Consider the following 17,500-nt stretch of genomic DNA (forward strand, 5'->3'; position numbering starts at 1 on the left):
TTTAAAGGGGCTAGGTCACGCAATTTTAGGCAATTTCAGCACTGATCGTATGGTCATAGAATTAACTAAAATATCAACATAACTGTTCAAAACAATAGAAGAACTCTATCAAAACACAGGGAAGCCAAGAAGGAACATGGATGAACAAAACTGGAGAGGATTGAAATGGGATTGAATTTGGGTAAATTTGAAAAACATCGGCCCACCTTTTTTCAAATTTATACCAGTCTATATCAAAATGTCATTTACACAGCTGGACAATCATTCTCAGTTGTTATGTGGGCGTGATTTTGCAAATGAAAGACTCTTGCTCTGCCAATTTGACGTTTAGAGCTCCTAATTAACAACATTAAACAAAATTACCTAAAATAGCGTGACCTAGCCCCTTTAATTATCTATGACCATGGGACAATGAATTTTTGAAATAAATAAAATATTGCTCTTATATTTACCTTTCATTTCATTTGGCCAGAAGCTGCCAGAAGAAATTCTGTGGAAGTTTTCTAACTTATTTATAATTTATATGGAAAAATTATTAACACAAGCCATGATTACACATGAGGCAACTTTACCTACCGCATGTGGTAGTTCGAAGCAGGGAACATGATGTAATACTTAGGATATTAGAGGGCCAAGGGGGATTTCTAGCAATGTTCCATTTTATGGTAGACAATGCCTGCATCACGACATAATACAAAACATAGCATCAATCATGCAATTATAACATTTTTATGTGTGGGGCATTCTTACAATTTGAGCGGGTGCACATGAAGGGCATGAAGATTCGTATACCTGATCAGACAACCTAATTTGCAAACTCAGCAGTGAGAGCAGAATAAATTAATAGAATCAGCCTAAACTAAAAGCCCCACATACATTCATTTAATAAACTTCAAAATATATGAAAACAGTGCAAATTAAACATAAAAGTGGAATGTGTAATTATGAACAAAAATATTTGCTATCACAAATCATTTCTTACCACAATATTTTGAATTCCCATATTCTTTTAAAATGTTTAACAGCTTTTGTAGCTTGGGTAGAATATAACACTGACCATTGCCTTCTGGGTCGCCACAGCTGTTGTTTGATGTATAATTACAATACACACTTTGCAGCTGCCTCAGCTGAGTTGCACTAAACTCACAGAACAGGCATCCCTCTTTGTTTTGAAACATGTATGCTCTGTCTAAAAATGATCAACTTCAGTACCTGACCACGACAGAACACTGATTGCTTACTGAAAATTGCACGGTGATACATGTGTTTCAGTGATATGAGCACATTGCACACAAAATATGACCAGAAACCCCTAAGGGTTGAAACGTGTAACGGCGCCTTGTGTGCTGGGAAACAAGCTTCTAAGTACCATATTTGGGACAACAAGAGCGAGGGGTTTCCAAATATGGTACTTAGCACTGAAACGTTCAACAAATCAGTTCGCACTGAATATTCGGAAGCTGTAAACGCGCGTTACACGTTTCAACCATCATGGGTTTCTGATATGACCAAATACAATATAATGCAACTTCATAGTCTCCCCATCTCAACCACATATTTATCAATGATGTGGCTCACAGAAACTATTGATCTTGTTTCCCCCAGATAATTCTACCATTACATTTTATTAAGTGCAGTTTAGCAAAAATACAGTGTATTTACCACAGGTTAAAGTGGGGCTGGACAATCTGCGAGCCATGCAAATTCAAGTAGCGCTGATAAACTGTTATTAAGTCCAAGTACCCATTTTAAAAATGGTTAGCTTTCAATAACTGTTTGATTTGCATGCTGACTCGCCATCTTGGAGTCGCATGACTCACAGCCATGGCTCGCATGACTCGCCGCCATGGCTCGCATGCATAGTATGCCTAGCTGGCTCGCACATTGTCCAAACTCAGTTAAAGTGATGAGCGAAAAACACAATTTGCTGCTCAAAACTATATTTTTCCAAAAAACACTGTGGGATCAAATGAACAGTTAAGTAAATAAATAATATGAGTTAGTTGAATCAAATTGAATTAGGTTCTCTTAAATTAAAAATTAGTCCCTTGAGACTGGAAAATGATAATCTTTCATAATCTTTCAATTTTTCATAGAAGCTGTATTAGACACATCCTTGTCATCCTTGTCTCATTGCATATCTAAACTTAAGCACACTGCATTAAGTCCTTAACTTGCAATATATTATAACTCAATATAATTTGCAAATACACACCATACCTAGATCCTTGATTAAGTATTCTGCTACTCTGTTGGCTGCCCAGGGTCCCAGTTCTGACAAAGTTTCTTGACATTCTCTCAGTGCAAACTTTGCGTACCAGTGTGCATTCCACTCTGCAGTCCCCTTTGCCACCCTACACTGCTGTAGAAACTCCAATCCTGGAGTTAAAACGTCTTGAAGAATTTGAATTAAGATGTTTGAATCATCGTCAACGCTTTTATTTGAAAATGTCACGACCTCTTCCATTGGATTGGCAGCAAACGTCTCGATGTCTTCATCTTGGCTTGTTTCACATGTTGACCTTAAGGTGCATTCTAGCTCTCTTATTTCAGACTCTATGTTCCATGGTTTCACCTTTTTATTAACCACAGAGGCTGTTAACCCCATGATCTTTGGAAAATCAGCTCTTTTGCAGCCACCAAATGCCTGCATTATCTGTCTATATGGATCATTCTTCTTAGCATGGTGACATTCATCGAAAATCAGCAGATTCACTTGTGGAAGTTTGATGTAGCCATGATGTAGAAGATCAAGAAATATCTGTGCCGTCATGACTAAGACATTGCTTTTGTCAAACTCTTTTTGCCAAACAGTTTTGTCCCACAAGTCCACTCCCATCTCTCCTATATAATAATTGACCTTCAAATCTGTGTGATTGTCAATGACCTTGGCTTGCTGGCTGGCTAAAGGGACTTCAAAAAGATACTGATGTCAGCTTGAAAACCCTCATATACCTCCTTAAGAATCACAAAATGTGGCTTTATCTCGGTGTACGAAACTGTAAAACTCACAGCTGATACGAAACAAAGAAAACAAAAACGACAAAGCAATAACTCTTTTTGCCAAACAGTTTTGTCCCACAAGTCCACTCCCATCTCTCTTATATAATAATTGACCTTCAAATCTGTGTGATTGTCAATGACCTTGGCTTGCTGGCTGGCGAAAGGGACTGCAAAACGATACTGATGTCAGCTTGAAAACCCTTATATACCTCCTTAAGAATCACAAAATGTGGCTTTATCTCGGTGTACGAACCTGTAAAACTCACAGCTGATACGAAACAAAGAAAACAAAAACGACAAAGCAATAACTCTTTTTGCCAAACAGTTTTGTCCCACAAGTCCACTCCCATCTCTCTTATATAATAATTGACCTTCAAATCTGTGTGATTGTCAATGACCTTGGCTTGCTGGCTGGCGAAAGGGACTGCAAAACGATACTGATGTCAGCTTGAAAACCCTTATATACCTCCTTAAGAATCACAAAATGTGGCTTTATCTCGGTGTACGAACCTGTAAAACTCACAGCTTATACGAAACAAAGGAAGCAAAAACGACAAAGCAATAACAAAAGAAAACAACGACCTACATTATTTAAACGCCCAAAAAATAAATGGCTGTTTATCACTCCTGTTTGCTGATTTATGAGAGATTTGGTTTCAGAATTTTTTAGGACCAAAATGCAAGATTGCGAATCAATATAAAATCCAGAACTATTCCGAGTAAACATTTTTCGTAGTTCCAGGGTGGGAGACCAGAAAATACTCATTTTTACAATGACTGCAAAATTCTCGCGCGCTCATTGGCTAATTTTTATTGTCAATCAGCGGACAGACACAACAAAGGAGACTTTTGTCTGATTGGTTGATGGTTTTGCTTGTACCCAGGTTTTTTCACATGTGCGCGCGCGAAATAACAAACAAAATGGCGGCCAAAGATATCTTGTTCAATTACTTGCCGCAGGGATTTTTATAGCAGCAGCAGCAGCAACGTGTACATCTTTTCTTCTTTCGAAATGGTGGTATTTCAGTGGTAGAAGCTGGTTTCTTTTAAGTCTTTCACTTTCGGGCGATCGATTTTTCGTCCGTGGCTTCATGCACAATTGATTTGGGCAGATTTCCGAGTTAAAATGTTCCTGAATGTTGTCTTAGATCGATTGAGGTGGTTGTTCAGCCGAGGCCGTGCTGTCAAGTCTGTTAAGGTACGATTCGCTATTCCTTTCGTTTTGTATATAATCTCAAGCCAACATAAGCTAGCGCAGCCTATTAAATCTCCTTTAAAAAATTAATGTAAACCTTCTTTCTTGTTCACAAAAACCTTATAAGAAATGCCAGCGTTATTAACGTCTCCTTCTTTACCAGTTCTTAAATTTAAACTACAGTCACAATTAGCAACGTGCATGGAAGATTTATTAAGTCGCCATAGATTGAAATCGAGGGGTATATAATAAGGGTACTGTAGTAACCTGTAGGTAGTTGATGAATGTGCAAGCTATCGTTATTACCTTTTTTTCTGAGCCTTTTAAATTCGCTGGTTTTGTGCACATGGCTGGAGAAAAATGTAGTAAGCTTGTACTTCGTGTTGATTTAAAAACAATTGTTTTGAACCTCTCAATGATAACTTCAATTAGGCATTTTCATTACTTTTCCTATTCACGTGCAAATGCTGCAATTTTGCTCCTACTTTTAGGTAACAAAAAACCCGATTTTCCCGTTTTCTCACCATTTCACCCACTTGACACCGTGTAAAAAGCAATTTGTTTAAATTATACATTATGTGCACGTGGAGGGGAAACCTCTGCAACGGAGCATGCCAAACCACTGTGGGGAAAATAGTGAGGCTTACCATTTGAATGGAATTTTCGGTAATTCCGGAGAGAATTCGAATGAAACGGTTCATCTCGGTGGTTGGAATGTTTTCGGAAGAAAGGTAATAGCTTCCGAGGTATTCCCTTTCTCTAGCTTTGACCGGAATGCCCGGAAATTTCTGTAACATTTGTCCACAGCTACAAGTGCCAGACAAAATAGACCGTTTCATTCTTTTTTCAACTGGAACAGCCCGTTTTTCTGACAAATGATACAGCACATTCCCATTTTCTTGTTCTAAGTACAGAACATGCAGTGCTATTTGTCGAAACATTCTCACTGAAAATTTCATTCAAATGGTAAGCGCTCATTGTTTACCTATTGTCATTTTAGGCCTGTTTAAACGGTTTCAACATTTGACCAACATCCGTTTAACAGAAATTGAAAGGATGTTGGACAAATGTTGGACGCAAAAACAAAGTTGTGCGGAGGCCGTTCAAACGATTCCAACACTGCGGCAACAAAAGAACCAACACTCTCGCGAGGTTTGATTGCGAGGAACTAAGAACTAGAAACCACTCTCTCTCCTCCAGATAAACTACGCCATGTTGACTTTTGCGGCCTGATGTGAGCATGCGTGTGTTCTACAATTGTTGAACAGAGTGTTCAAACGGCTTGAACACCATTCAACACTTTCGAGAACAAAAGAAAAGTTGAATCGATGTTGAATGAAAATTTAAACTTGATTCAACACGCTTTCAACAAGATTTCAACATTTAATTTATTACGCTTTCAGCAATGTTGGACGACCTGTTCAAACACACCCAACATTTGGTTCAACAAAGTGTTGAATGCATGTTAAAGCAAATGTTGAAACCGTTTAAACAGGCCTTAATGTGCCAACCAGAGGCTCACTGGCTCTTGAAACAAAGGGTCTTTTGTTCCTGTGGTTGGCACATTAATGCTTGTCAACAGATATCTTCCCTATATGTAGATGAACGTCTAACTCACATTAGCCCTGCACCACCGAGATTTATCAACTTTAAATTTAATGAAAACTAAATATCATATTTTCAATTCTCATCAGAAAGTACATTTCAACTTACTTCCTTCATTAACTTTAGCGGGTCAATGCCTTGAACAAGTTTCAATCTTTAGATACTTGGGTAAGATATCTATATTGGCCATCGCGTTTCCTGGCATGATCATACTGTAGCGTCGCCGATTGCAAGGATAGCGGGAACACGAATCAAAACAGACCAAGATACACAACACAAGACTGTAAGACTCAACTTGCATTACTTATACGAGACTCGAAAAATGCTAAAACGAATACAAACGGCTATTGAAGAGAAAACAAAAAAGTCCTATCACACTGAATAACAGAGTACTTGTTGCGGCCTAACCACAGGAAATTCCTAACGTTACTGTAAACAATGTCACAAAGAAACCCTAAATATAAACATGTAACAATCTGTGCCGGTCATGAAATCATAGCTTCGATACATTGCTCCTACCGTAAAAAGATGATCGACACAAAATGCAAAACCAAGGTTTGCACTAAAAAGCATTCCTTAACTAAGTTACAATGTTCATGAAGTTTGCTCTAACAGATAATCTTGCATCCGTACCGGGGGCCTAACTGCTCTCCTAGGGCGTTTTGCGTCTGGAACTGGAACCGGTGAAGCAATCTGAGGATCTCTGGACTCCTCAGCAAGAGGCTTTGGTAACGTAGGAGCTGGAATGGAAAGCGCCGCAGGACTCTTCGGTACTGCAGGTTGCTCTGGCCCCTTGTGTTCGCTGTCCTCGGTCAACCAATCAGGAACATTTGGTCCATAGTACGGCCTCAAACGGTCATGGTGAACGACTTTGGGCTTGAATTTGGGACCTTTCTGGATACGGTAAATGACATCGCTCAGCCTTTTCATGACAAGGAAGGGCCCATCAAACTGCCGCATTAGCTTGGGGCAGATGCCTTTCTTCTTCTGTGGGCTGTACAACCAGACTGCGTCCCCCCGGTTGTATTGATGCTGTTTCAAAGGACTGTGGTCTTAGTTCTTCTTTCGGCGATCGCTGCTCAACTTCAAATGCTGGCGGGCAAACTGTTGGACTTTGACCATTCGCTCACTAAGCTTGGGGGCGTACTCGGTAGTAAGGTCTCCACAAGGTTCTGCTTGCCGAATAACCAGGTCGAGTGGTAGGAGTACCTCGCGAACAATCATCATCTGCATTCGAGGAGAAGCCAGTGGTCTCGTGTACAGAGGAACGATATGCCATCACGAGGAGAGGTAAGTACAGGTCCCTTTGGTCATCATCAACAAATTTGGCGAGCATGGCTTCCAGGGTCCTGTTGAATCGCTCCACCATGCCATCAGACTGGGGCCGCAGAGGCGTGGTTCTTGTTTTGTCAATCTTTAAAATAAGGCACATTTCCTGGAACAGCCTTACCTCAAAGTTCCGCCCCTGGTCGGTATGAAGCTGTCTTGGCACCCCAAACCTTGAGACGAACTCTTAAACTACGACATTAGCCACTGTCTGAGCTTCCTGATTTGGCATGGGGTAGGACTCTGTCCACTTTGTAAAGTAATCTGAGATGACCAGGATGTACTTGTTGTCTCAATCTGTCACTGGTAGAGGGCCCATGACATCGATCACGATCCTCTCCTTTGGGGCTCCGACATTGTAGTTCTTCATTTGTGCTCTTGGGGTCTTCTTACATGGCTTCTTCCTAGAAGCACAGACATCACAGCGAACGCACCATATGCATGACTCAACATCTTTCTGCAGACCAGACCAATAGAAGCGTGCCTTTACCCGCTCGATGGTCTTCTTGTAGCCAAGGTGTCCTGTGACAGGGCTGTCATGGAGTTGTTTAAGGACTTCAGTCCGTAAAAGGCCAGGGAGAACAAGCTTCCAAATGATTTCGTCGCCTCTTTCGGACTTCCATTTCCTGAACAATACACCATCCCTGACAGCTAACATGGACCACTGAGCCCAGTAGCTCTTGAACTGTTTGCTCTCCATGCTGATGGCCTCCCAAGGTGGGCGTTCGACGCTTAGTTCCTTACATTTGATGACCGCACTGAGGCATAGATCACTCAGCTGAGCCTCCCTGATCTCCACCTCAGTTAAGGGTAACAGCCACGAACATTTACCGGTCTCCGCATCTTTCTTGGGAACGGGATCTTTGATAACGTTCACTGCTGCTGTGCAACGATACTCCCCATCACCTTCTTCTGGCCCTTCTTGAAGTCCTCCTTCTTGGTCGTTTTGGTCCCTTACTTCGTTGTGCTCACAATGTCTTCAGTTACTACAGTACTTGCGCCCTTGGCGGTGCTCGATTTCAAGGTCATAGATTCCAAGGATTGCGAAACACCTCGACGTTTGTCCCTCCCGGTTCTTAAAGCTCATCAGCCAGTTCAGTGCCCCGTGGTCTGTTTGTACCTTGAACTGCCTACCATATACATGATGGTGGAAGTGCCTCACAGCAGTTACCAGGGCCAGCAATTCCTTTCTTGTCACAGTACTGTCGCTCAGGCTTAGTTAAGCTGCGGCTAAAATAGGCAATGACCTTCTCCTCTCCCTTTTGTTCCTGTGACAGAACAGCTCCTACCCCTGTGTTGCTGGCATCGGTGTCAAGGATGAAGGTGCCCTCTTCAGTGGGGTCGGCCAACACTGATGTTTGGGAAAGGACTTCTTTGAGCTAATGGAAGGCGTTGGTCGACAATCGTTGGTCAACACAAAGGCATTGTTCTTCTCTATCAACCGGTGTAGGGGAGCCGCAACGTTAGCAAAACCACGGACAAAGCGGCGATAATACGAACAGGGACCGAGAAAACCACGCAAGGCAGATGCTAAGGTCGGGGTCGGCCATTCGTGGACTGCCTTTATCTTCTCTGGGTCAGTTTATACACCTTCCTCGCTGACCACATGTCCTAGGAAGACAACTCTCTTCTCGAAGAGGTGACCCTTCTTGGGGCTCAGCTTTAGTCCTGCTTCTCAGAGTCTGGTGAAGACTGCACACAACCTCTCTGACCCTGTTGCGAAGGTCCTGGCATGGACAATGATGTCATCGAGGTACAGAAGACACACCTCACACGGCAGGCCACTCAGAACCCTTTCCATCAGCCTCTCAAACGTAGCAGGGACATTGCAAAGCCCGAAGGGCATGACAGTGAACTGGTAAAGCCCACTCCCGGTGGTGAACGCTGTTTTGGGTCAGTCTCTAACATCCACTTCGACCTGACAATAGCCAGCTGCAAGATCAAGGGTGCTAAACCAACAGGAGCCAGACAGGGTGTCGATGGAATCATCTATGCGTGGGAGTGGTTAGGAGTCCTTCACCGTGGCAGAATTTAGCTTGTAATAGTCCACGCAGAAACGGGTGATTCCGTCCTTTTTAAGGATCAGGACAACCGGGGATGCCCATGAGCTGGATGAGGGCTCGATGACTCCACGCTTTAGCATGTTTTCGATTTCTGCCTCAGCCACCCCCCGCTGACTACTGGGTAGACGTCTTGGGTTTTGACGGATAGGTTTGCTCTCATTCGTACGAATTTCAAGCTTCACAATGCTTGTCCTCCCTAGGTCTAAGGCAGAGAGGGCAAAGACATCACCCAATTCAGTCAACAAAGCTTTTACGTGCACTTTCTGGCCTTCTTCCATACAGGAGGTGGTTCGCAGGTAAAGGTCGTCCACATGGCTTGGCAAAGATGAAGTGGAAGAAGTCATCTTACAAGCTCTCCCCGCAGGTGCCACATTTGTCTGCACTCCCTGCCGCATGGCTTCACAAACGTCTTCCATTGGCTCGCATCATGCAGCAATAGTGTCCAGGTAGACAGTCTGTGGCCGGTCCGTTGGATTGAACAATCTTAGTGGAACAACAGCATTGGTAAGGTCTACCAGACACTTTGCAATCAACAGCTGACTCTTCCTTTTGAAACGTTCCTGTCCCTCTGTTATGCCTAGAGAAGCTCTCCCACAAGAGTCAATGAGCTTAGCTGGGACAAGGCCTTCACTTCGTAGTGGTATGACCATTGTAGCCTGTGCTGCAACTCTTGCACACATTGGCATCTGCTCCTCTCCCTCAAATTTAGTTACGTGTCCATTTAAAGCTAACTCATAGCGTCCCTACCCTAGGGTCAGCCGACAGTTGTGCTTCCGAATGAAATCCATGCCAATGATTCCATCCAGCTCTATTTCCGCAACCCACACATCATGCAAAACCTCCTCCTTCCTCAAACTAATGCTGAAACATCCCCGGGCTATGAATGGAAGGTAGCTGCCATCAGCCAGAAGCACGTTCGTATCCACTGTCTCGAGGGATGGGCGTTCGGAGGCAGCGATCCTATCCAACACGGAAGGCTTGACAATGGTTACATTGGTTCCAGTGTCCACAAGAAAAAAAGACATCCACCCAAGAAATACATCCTTTAACCAGGGGACCATCTTCGGTGGTTGCTAACTTCTCTACTGCTGATTGGATGGCTGGGATCCTGGTGCAGCAGGGGACAGCCGAGCTCCAGCTCTCGAGCCGTTTCCCGACGGCGGTGGTGTTAGTGGTCGTCGTCCTGAACAATCTTGTTTCATGTGGTCAAGGCCACCACAAATGAAGCAACCTGGATAGTTGTCTAGAAGACGCCCACTCTCGAACGGGCGCCACCCAGTGCGTGGACTTTTGTGCGACCATCCCAGTTGTTCAATTCGGCGACCAATTCAAATTGGGCGCGGTAGTCGTCCTATGAGGTTACACCATCATAGGTGCTTGGTCTTATACGTGGTTTCGCGTCCGTAGCTGGCATTGGGGCTGGTCGGGAAAAGGCGGTTCTTGTCCTGATGTGTTCTTCTTTGCCAGCTGCCTGATCTTGTCCAATGTGTCCAACAATTCGTCCTCTTCACCGTTGGTGTGTTCCTTCAAGTCGCTTTCTGTCATTCGCGGCGTTACATGCCCGGTCTTTGGCGTGTCTTCGGTGACTTGGGGCGAACCGACCTTGTAGGACTGGGTACGAGTGGGTCGTGGTCGTCACGCAATCCAGTGTGCGCTTCCGCGCAACGCGAAACTGTTCTTTTAACTGCTGAAACTCCTCGTTTCTTTCCTTTTGGGGCATTTCAACGGCTCGTAACTTCCCTGCAAGGTCTTCTACCGTGTCCGAGAGCCGACTTTCACGCCCTTGAAGTCGCTTCTGTACCGAAGCGAGTCCTTGCTCAACACGCAAGAGGGTCTCCTGAAGTCCACTCGCCGCTGCCTCGTCAGAAACTTCACCTTTCTCAAAATCCGCTTCAGCGGGAGTTGATCGCCTCCAAATGAGGCAAATCCTCTTCTATCGGACTTAGTCTACCAGATGTTGAAGGTTGGAATCCAGAATCAAAGTCTTTGAACGGGGAGATTTCATCAAATGTAATCAGGTCATACGCGCATGGAACGTGGAAAGCCATGTGCTCTCGGTCAAAATTTCAATAGTACGAATTAAATTTCAGTACGGAATGACTACTTTACCACGTTCCTGAGTGCGTGTGCGCTTGAAGACTTAACTTCCAATACAGCTGCCACGAAATGTATCGTTGCCGAGTGCAAGGATAGTGGGAAAACGAATCCAAACAGACCAAGATACACAACACAAGACTGAATTTGAAGACTCAACTTGCATTACTTACACGAGACTCTGAAAATCCTAAAACGAATACAAACGGCTATTGAAAAGAAAACAAAGAAGTCCTATCACACTGAATAACAGAGTACTTGTTGCGGCCTAACCACAGGAATTTCCTAGCGTTACTGTAAACAATGTCACGGAGAAATCCAAAATATAAACATGTAGCAATCTGTGCCGGTCATGAAATCACAATATTCATTATATTTGTAAACAAAGTTAGTAAATGTATTAACACTATCATTACGGTTACTCATATTGTCATAGTTACTGTATGGCTGCATATTGCGGGGTATTAATTATGAAAACCTATTGTCACAGCTTATAAAATTGCAAAATAAAGTTATTGGAATCATCAATGATGTTCCCCTACCCCACACTATGTTTAACTTAGGTCTATTGAAATTTCATGATATTGCTAAAATGTGCACATTTCTTTATGCATAATTGTCTTTGTGGCGATAAGCCATGTAATTTTTCCATATTACTGGTTTCGGAGCAACGTAATCATTCAACTCAAGATGCATCTTCACAGCATTTTTCTTCATGCTATAACAACAAGAAAATTCTGCCTATCCATTATTGGAAAATACGTTTGGAATGACCGTCCTCTTTGAAATCGACACAGCACATTTAAAATACCATTTTGAAAAAGCAATTTCTGAACACTATATATTTTGCTCAGTACTGATTTCGTTCCTTACTTGCTGGTATGTACTCCAGTATTGCTTGTTTATAAGTCTAAATATTGCAACTGAATGGGATATCCTGTTCTGTAGATTGAGTACTATTTAAAGTTAAGAATATAATCTTAAATTATTCTTTGTTTGAGATAGCTAACTTGAATGTATTCACATTATGGATTGAGACGAAACACCTCACCTGACCTGGAACAAAAGACATCCGAAAATCGCCTACCGCTACCCGCTAGTATTGTATTCCTCAGGAACTCCAATCCCCGATTTTTTGAAACCAAGAGTTGTTTCCCTTGGATTTGCTTCGGTCAGATTTTTACCTCCGATTAGAGGACCTCCTGATTTTTTCGAACCAAATTCGTTCCCCTATTAGGTTAAAAAATCGGTCAGTTTCACTGTAATAACAAAGACAATGAAGACTAACCTGTATTAACAAGGAAGAAGGTTCTTTTCCCTCCATTTTTAAAGGTTTCTCTTACTTGGTGAGCCATCTCCTTGATTAGCATGACACTAATAAACGTTTTTCCAGTTCCTGTACCAAGACAAACGATCGTGTTTCTTTCTTTGGCTCGTTCAAGAAGTTCCACTTGGTACGGACGAGGTCTCATCTTCACTTCCGGCTCGGGTTCTGCTTCATTTTCGGAAGCTGATGAATTTCCTTCGCTGTCTCCCTCTTTCATAATTGTTACTCGTTGTTTGCAAATCCCTTGCAGTGAGAAAATAAGTTCTAGCTACCCTCCTTCAAGTGGCGTTGAAGTTCAATCCAAGTTATACTATACAAGGAAAGAGATAAGTCAGCCTTCGTCGGGCTTTTATTTTCACAGCCGCCAAATTTCCGTCAAAGCCGCTAAACTTCGCTTTCTTATTCTACGAACGAGAAATATTCCTTTGTTGTAAGACGCAGGTATTCTAAAGACCTGCCCAAGCAAGTCAGTCGAAAAAGTCGCTAAGCAAGAATTGGATTGATAACAACATCACTATTTTTCCGAGAATTTTTAAGCCACTATTTTTGAATTCCGAGAAATTGACGCATGATCACTCAAATGTAAATAGTAATAGCAATTGGCGCAAGGCGTGCATAAATTAGGGCAAGTTGGGGCATGACGCAACGCAGTGTAACTCTAACACGTGCATCCCATGTCTCAGAAATTACTTACTTACTTATCCTCATCGGGCCCATGAGGACTCTTAAGGCCGGTAAAAAATAATAATAATAATAATAATAATAAACTTTGGTTTCCGTAACCAGATAATTTTTTACGAGGTGCGGGGATTAGCCGCACGCCCAACCCCCAACCTGGAGGACCACTGACTACCATTTTAGTCTGGACTCTAACCTTTCACCTGCCCGCCAAGGACCTACTAGGGGGATACCCCCGAAGGTAAAGCTCTCAAGCAAGCTCCCCCACCACGACAAGGCAGCAGTCTACGGGGAAGTCACAGAAATTAGAGTTAGGCTTACGTGATGCCAGTCACGTACACGAGATGAGAAGGAAGGGGGCGTGCATAAATTATGGCAAAGTTTAAACATGTAACTCTAGCTCCACAACACTGCAAATTTTGGCTGGCATAATATAATAGCGCAAAAACCAATCAGAAACAGCCAAAATGACCTCATCGAAAACCAATGAAAACACGACAAAATGAAAGTTTTTAGCGGAGAAACGTTTGAAATATTCCAAACCAAATGAGTGCTGTCTCTTCTTTGCAATGTTTAAAGCCGGTCACGCTTCCTTGACTCTAATAGAAACGCCATTGTTTTCCATTCAAAGCGATAATCCTTTACAAGAGTTTACGATTTTATTTGCATAACGTTCGATTCATACGCTACCAGAACTTTTATAAGAAAAGGGACAGCAACGGTTCTAAAATTTCGAATCACTACGGACTATTTTAAACGAGAGTTAATCTAGTTCAAAGTTTTCTTAATTTGGATTTCGAGAACGCTCCGTATGAATGAAACATTAATTATACACTTGGATTGCAAACCTCCAGCTTAGACCTTTCGACTTTGTAAACTATTCCGTTTTCCGTTAGCAGGAGTTTACGCTTCTGGCCTTTATGTTCCACAGATTTCAGGTCGACGGCACCTTTTCGAAGTCTAGAGCGCCACCCCAGTCACCGCGCCGTACGATCTTACACACGCAAACCTTTATTTCTGTTTGGCGACAAGTTTGTTTTCCATATAACGATGTTACACGTATCAGTGATTGGTTTCTTGTTTTTAGTCAAGTTGGAGTCAACTTTTTCTGTGATGCAGATAAGCAAAAAAGCAGACCGTGTATTTTAAATGCTTTATTGAATTACACAAAACCATCTTATTGCAAGGTGATCGTTTCTGCGCAAATTACTTTACGTAATACTTAATTAGTATTTCCTGCTGCTATAGACGCTCTCAGCAGATTATAAGAACTTGTTTGCTATATTTGTGAGAAATAGTTCTCTTTAAACAAACGAGCGACACAACATAATCCTTACAGCCATTACCTTAGACCAAAAAAAATATTGTTTTGAAAAGCATTCTCAAACATTGGCTTCGCGATTAAGGAAAGAGCGAAATGTAAATAATGTTTATGAAAAAGTAAATTGTGTTATTGTGAACAAGATTAATCCTGCAGCTGGCATGGAAAAATGCATATCGTTCCTCCAGCGCTGAGGCGAGGCGAGTTATTCGTTGTTCCTTTGGTATGGCGCATTCGTTTTTACCTCCATACCTATAAGGAGTTGTGTAAATTGTCTTTATGCAGGCGAAGGAGTTATCAGTTTCCACAATCTAGTACACAAGAGTTTTTTCAACGCATTTGTCCGCCTTCTACAATATTTTCCAGCTTGGATATTTTGACTTTGTAAACCGTCCCGATTAGTGCATTTCGAGTGTGATTGGTTAGGTACCTTTTCTCCGAGCAAATCTGAGCAAGGCCCCTTTATGACATAGGGGGAGCAACTGACCACAACAGAGTTGCTCCGAGCAACTCCAAGCAACTCCGAGTAACTCCGCATAAAGTTGAGTAGGACCCTGTAGGAGTGCAAAGCGGGGCTCCGAGCAACTCCGAGCTCTCCCCTGTGTGTTATCTTTAATCAGTCACTAAGTCTTTGAATATTTCCTGACAACTGGACAAGTGCCGGAGTTAGCCCACTTTTCAAACAAGGAAAATAGTAGTAGCCAAAGTATTTGACAGAATAGCTTACGACCACTGAGTTGTATACAGTTTTGGCAAACAACGATTTTATACATAAATACCATTCGGGTTTTCTCACAATTCACTCGACTGTCACTGCTCTACTTGAGGCTACAGACGCTTGGGCGTAGAACGTTGACCAAGGAAAAGTCCTGGACTTAAAGAAGTCCTTTGATACGGTCAATCACGAAATCGTTTTATCTAAATTAAGGAATTATGGCATATGTGATAACACGCACTCTTGGTTTTAGTCATACTTGGACAACTTCATGCAGAGATGCTAAGTTAATGGGTCGCTCTCTAGGAGCTGCTCATTAAGCTGTGGTGTTCGTCAAGGCACTCTCTTAGGACCGCTGTTATTTTTAACTGTATATTAATGATTTACCAAATTGTCTTCCAAATTGTCAATCAAGGATGCATGCCGATGCTACGCACCTATTAAATCTACGGCGGTAATATCCAATCTTGTCTAAATGATGATTTAGTAAGTGCTAGCAATTGGCTGATAGCGAATAAACACATTTAATATGACAAAAACTGAATTTATGCTTATTGGGTCAAGGTAGAGACTGTGTACTCTAACAGTTCCTCCTAGACCTTCAATCAATGGCTTTCCTATTGAGCATGTTACTACTGCTAAATTACTAGGAGTGCTTATCGATGATAAAATTACTTGGAGAAGCCATATTGATAAGTTAACCAAGAAAGTTGCTTCTGGTATTGGGGCCATAAAGCGAATCAGGCATCTTGTCCTCTATAGGACCTTACATTCTATTTATCAGGCCCTAGTACAACCTCATTTCAACTACTGCAATCTTTTTTGGGGAAACTGTGGAGTAACTTTGCAGAACAAACTGCAAAAGCTACAAAACAGAGCAGCCCGTGTCTTAACCTACTCTAACTATGACGCGGATGTTAAAAAATTATTTGAACTCTTAGGATAGAAATCCTTAGTTTCTCAAAGGCAAATTGAAAAAGCAATAATGGTATTTAAGTCCCCACAAGGACTAGCACCTCATTATCTCTACTCGAAATTTGTCCATCGCCCTTCTGGTTATTGTTTGAGAGACTCTGTGACTAAGGTAAATGTTCCGCAACCGCGCACAAACTACTACAAAAACAGCTTTAGCTATAGTGGGGCGGTTTTGTGGGATAGTTTGGCATTAGACTGACTAAGGAAAGCAGAGTCCCTCAATCAATTCAAACGACTGATTAAAGAGGTTATCTAAGCCATTATTCTAAACACGGTATTCATGGAAAGCAGCTTTTATTTTATTATATTGAGTAAGATAGTTAATGTAAGAAATAAGTATAATCGTTCTCTGGTAAAAAGTTTAAACAGACTATGAGCTTTCGACAGACTGAACTGCTGTCTTCAACGGATAAAAAACGGATAAAAAACGTTTTTTATCCGTTGAAGACAGCAGTTCATTCTGTGGAAAGCTCATAGTCTTTTTAAACGTTTTACCAGAGAACGATTATACTTATTTCTCATCATGAATCCTGGTAACGAATCTTCAATATTTTTACATAGTTAATGTAGTTTACATAGTTTTATCTATAATTGGTTTTAACAAGAGAAAATGAGGGGACAGAGAAGGAGGCTCCCGGTCCAGCCCTTGGGATATGTCATGTCCACGAAAGTTATTTTTAGACTAGCGGAAGTCTTCTGAGACGTCCGCATGCAGGCGAACCTCGGTCCGATGTTTGAAAGAAAATAAATATTCATCAGCCTTCCACGTGCGCCATCATTTTCTCTTTTCACTAAGTAGCTGAGAGCGAGGCAAGACTGCATGCGGACGTCTCAGAAGACAGACTTCTGCTAGAACAAAGACTTCCGCTCGTCTAAAAATAGCTTTCGTGGACATAACATATCCCGGCCAACGCCTTGAGACTCCCTCTCTGTCCCCTCATTTTCTCTTGGTTTTAATTTTTAATTGTACATAATTATGATTTTTATATTGCTGATGAATTATACCGTGGTCAAATTAAGATTAAAAAAAAAAAGAAATGAAATAAATATATATATTATCAAGAGCAAATAAAGGAGGTAAGGAAGTACATCCTCCATACACGCTCTGTTTCAGGGGTAATTCGTCTTAGGTTATTTTCGAATCACTTCCACGTCCCACGTGGGTAGGTAAATGGCCAGTCACATCTAGAGATCAACG

The 17,500-nt window shown here is 42.0% G+C and overlaps 1 protein-coding gene across 2 annotated transcripts in view; it reads right to left on the reverse strand.

The window, feature by feature from the left end:
• The window catches only part of LOC138010514 (endoribonuclease Dicer-like), a 28,626-nt gene extending 15,429 nt beyond the window's left edge, over positions 1 to 13,197 (reverse strand). The window contains exons 1-3 of one of the 2 annotated variants that reach the window (XM_068857494.1): positions 12,575 to 13,197; positions 2,221 to 2,913; positions 983 to 1,189 (exon numbers count right to left, since the gene is read on the reverse strand). In XM_068857494.1, coding sequence (XP_068713595.1) covers positions 983 to 1,189; positions 2,221 to 2,913; positions 12,575 to 12,830 — 1,156 coding nt within the window. In that variant the 5' untranslated portion in view covers positions 12,831 to 13,197. The remainder of the gene's footprint in view (positions 1 to 982; positions 1,190 to 2,220; positions 2,914 to 12,574) is intronic. The other variant, XM_068857495.1, reaches the window with a different exon arrangement.
• Between the last annotated feature and the right edge of the window lie 4,303 nt (positions 13,198 to 17,500).

This window comes from Montipora foliosa, chromosome 7 (assembly GCF_036669935.1).
Source record: "Montipora foliosa isolate CH-2021 chromosome 7, ASM3666993v2, whole genome shotgun sequence".
Taxonomy (NCBI): Eukaryota; Metazoa; Cnidaria; class Anthozoa; order Scleractinia; family Acroporidae; genus Montipora; species Montipora foliosa.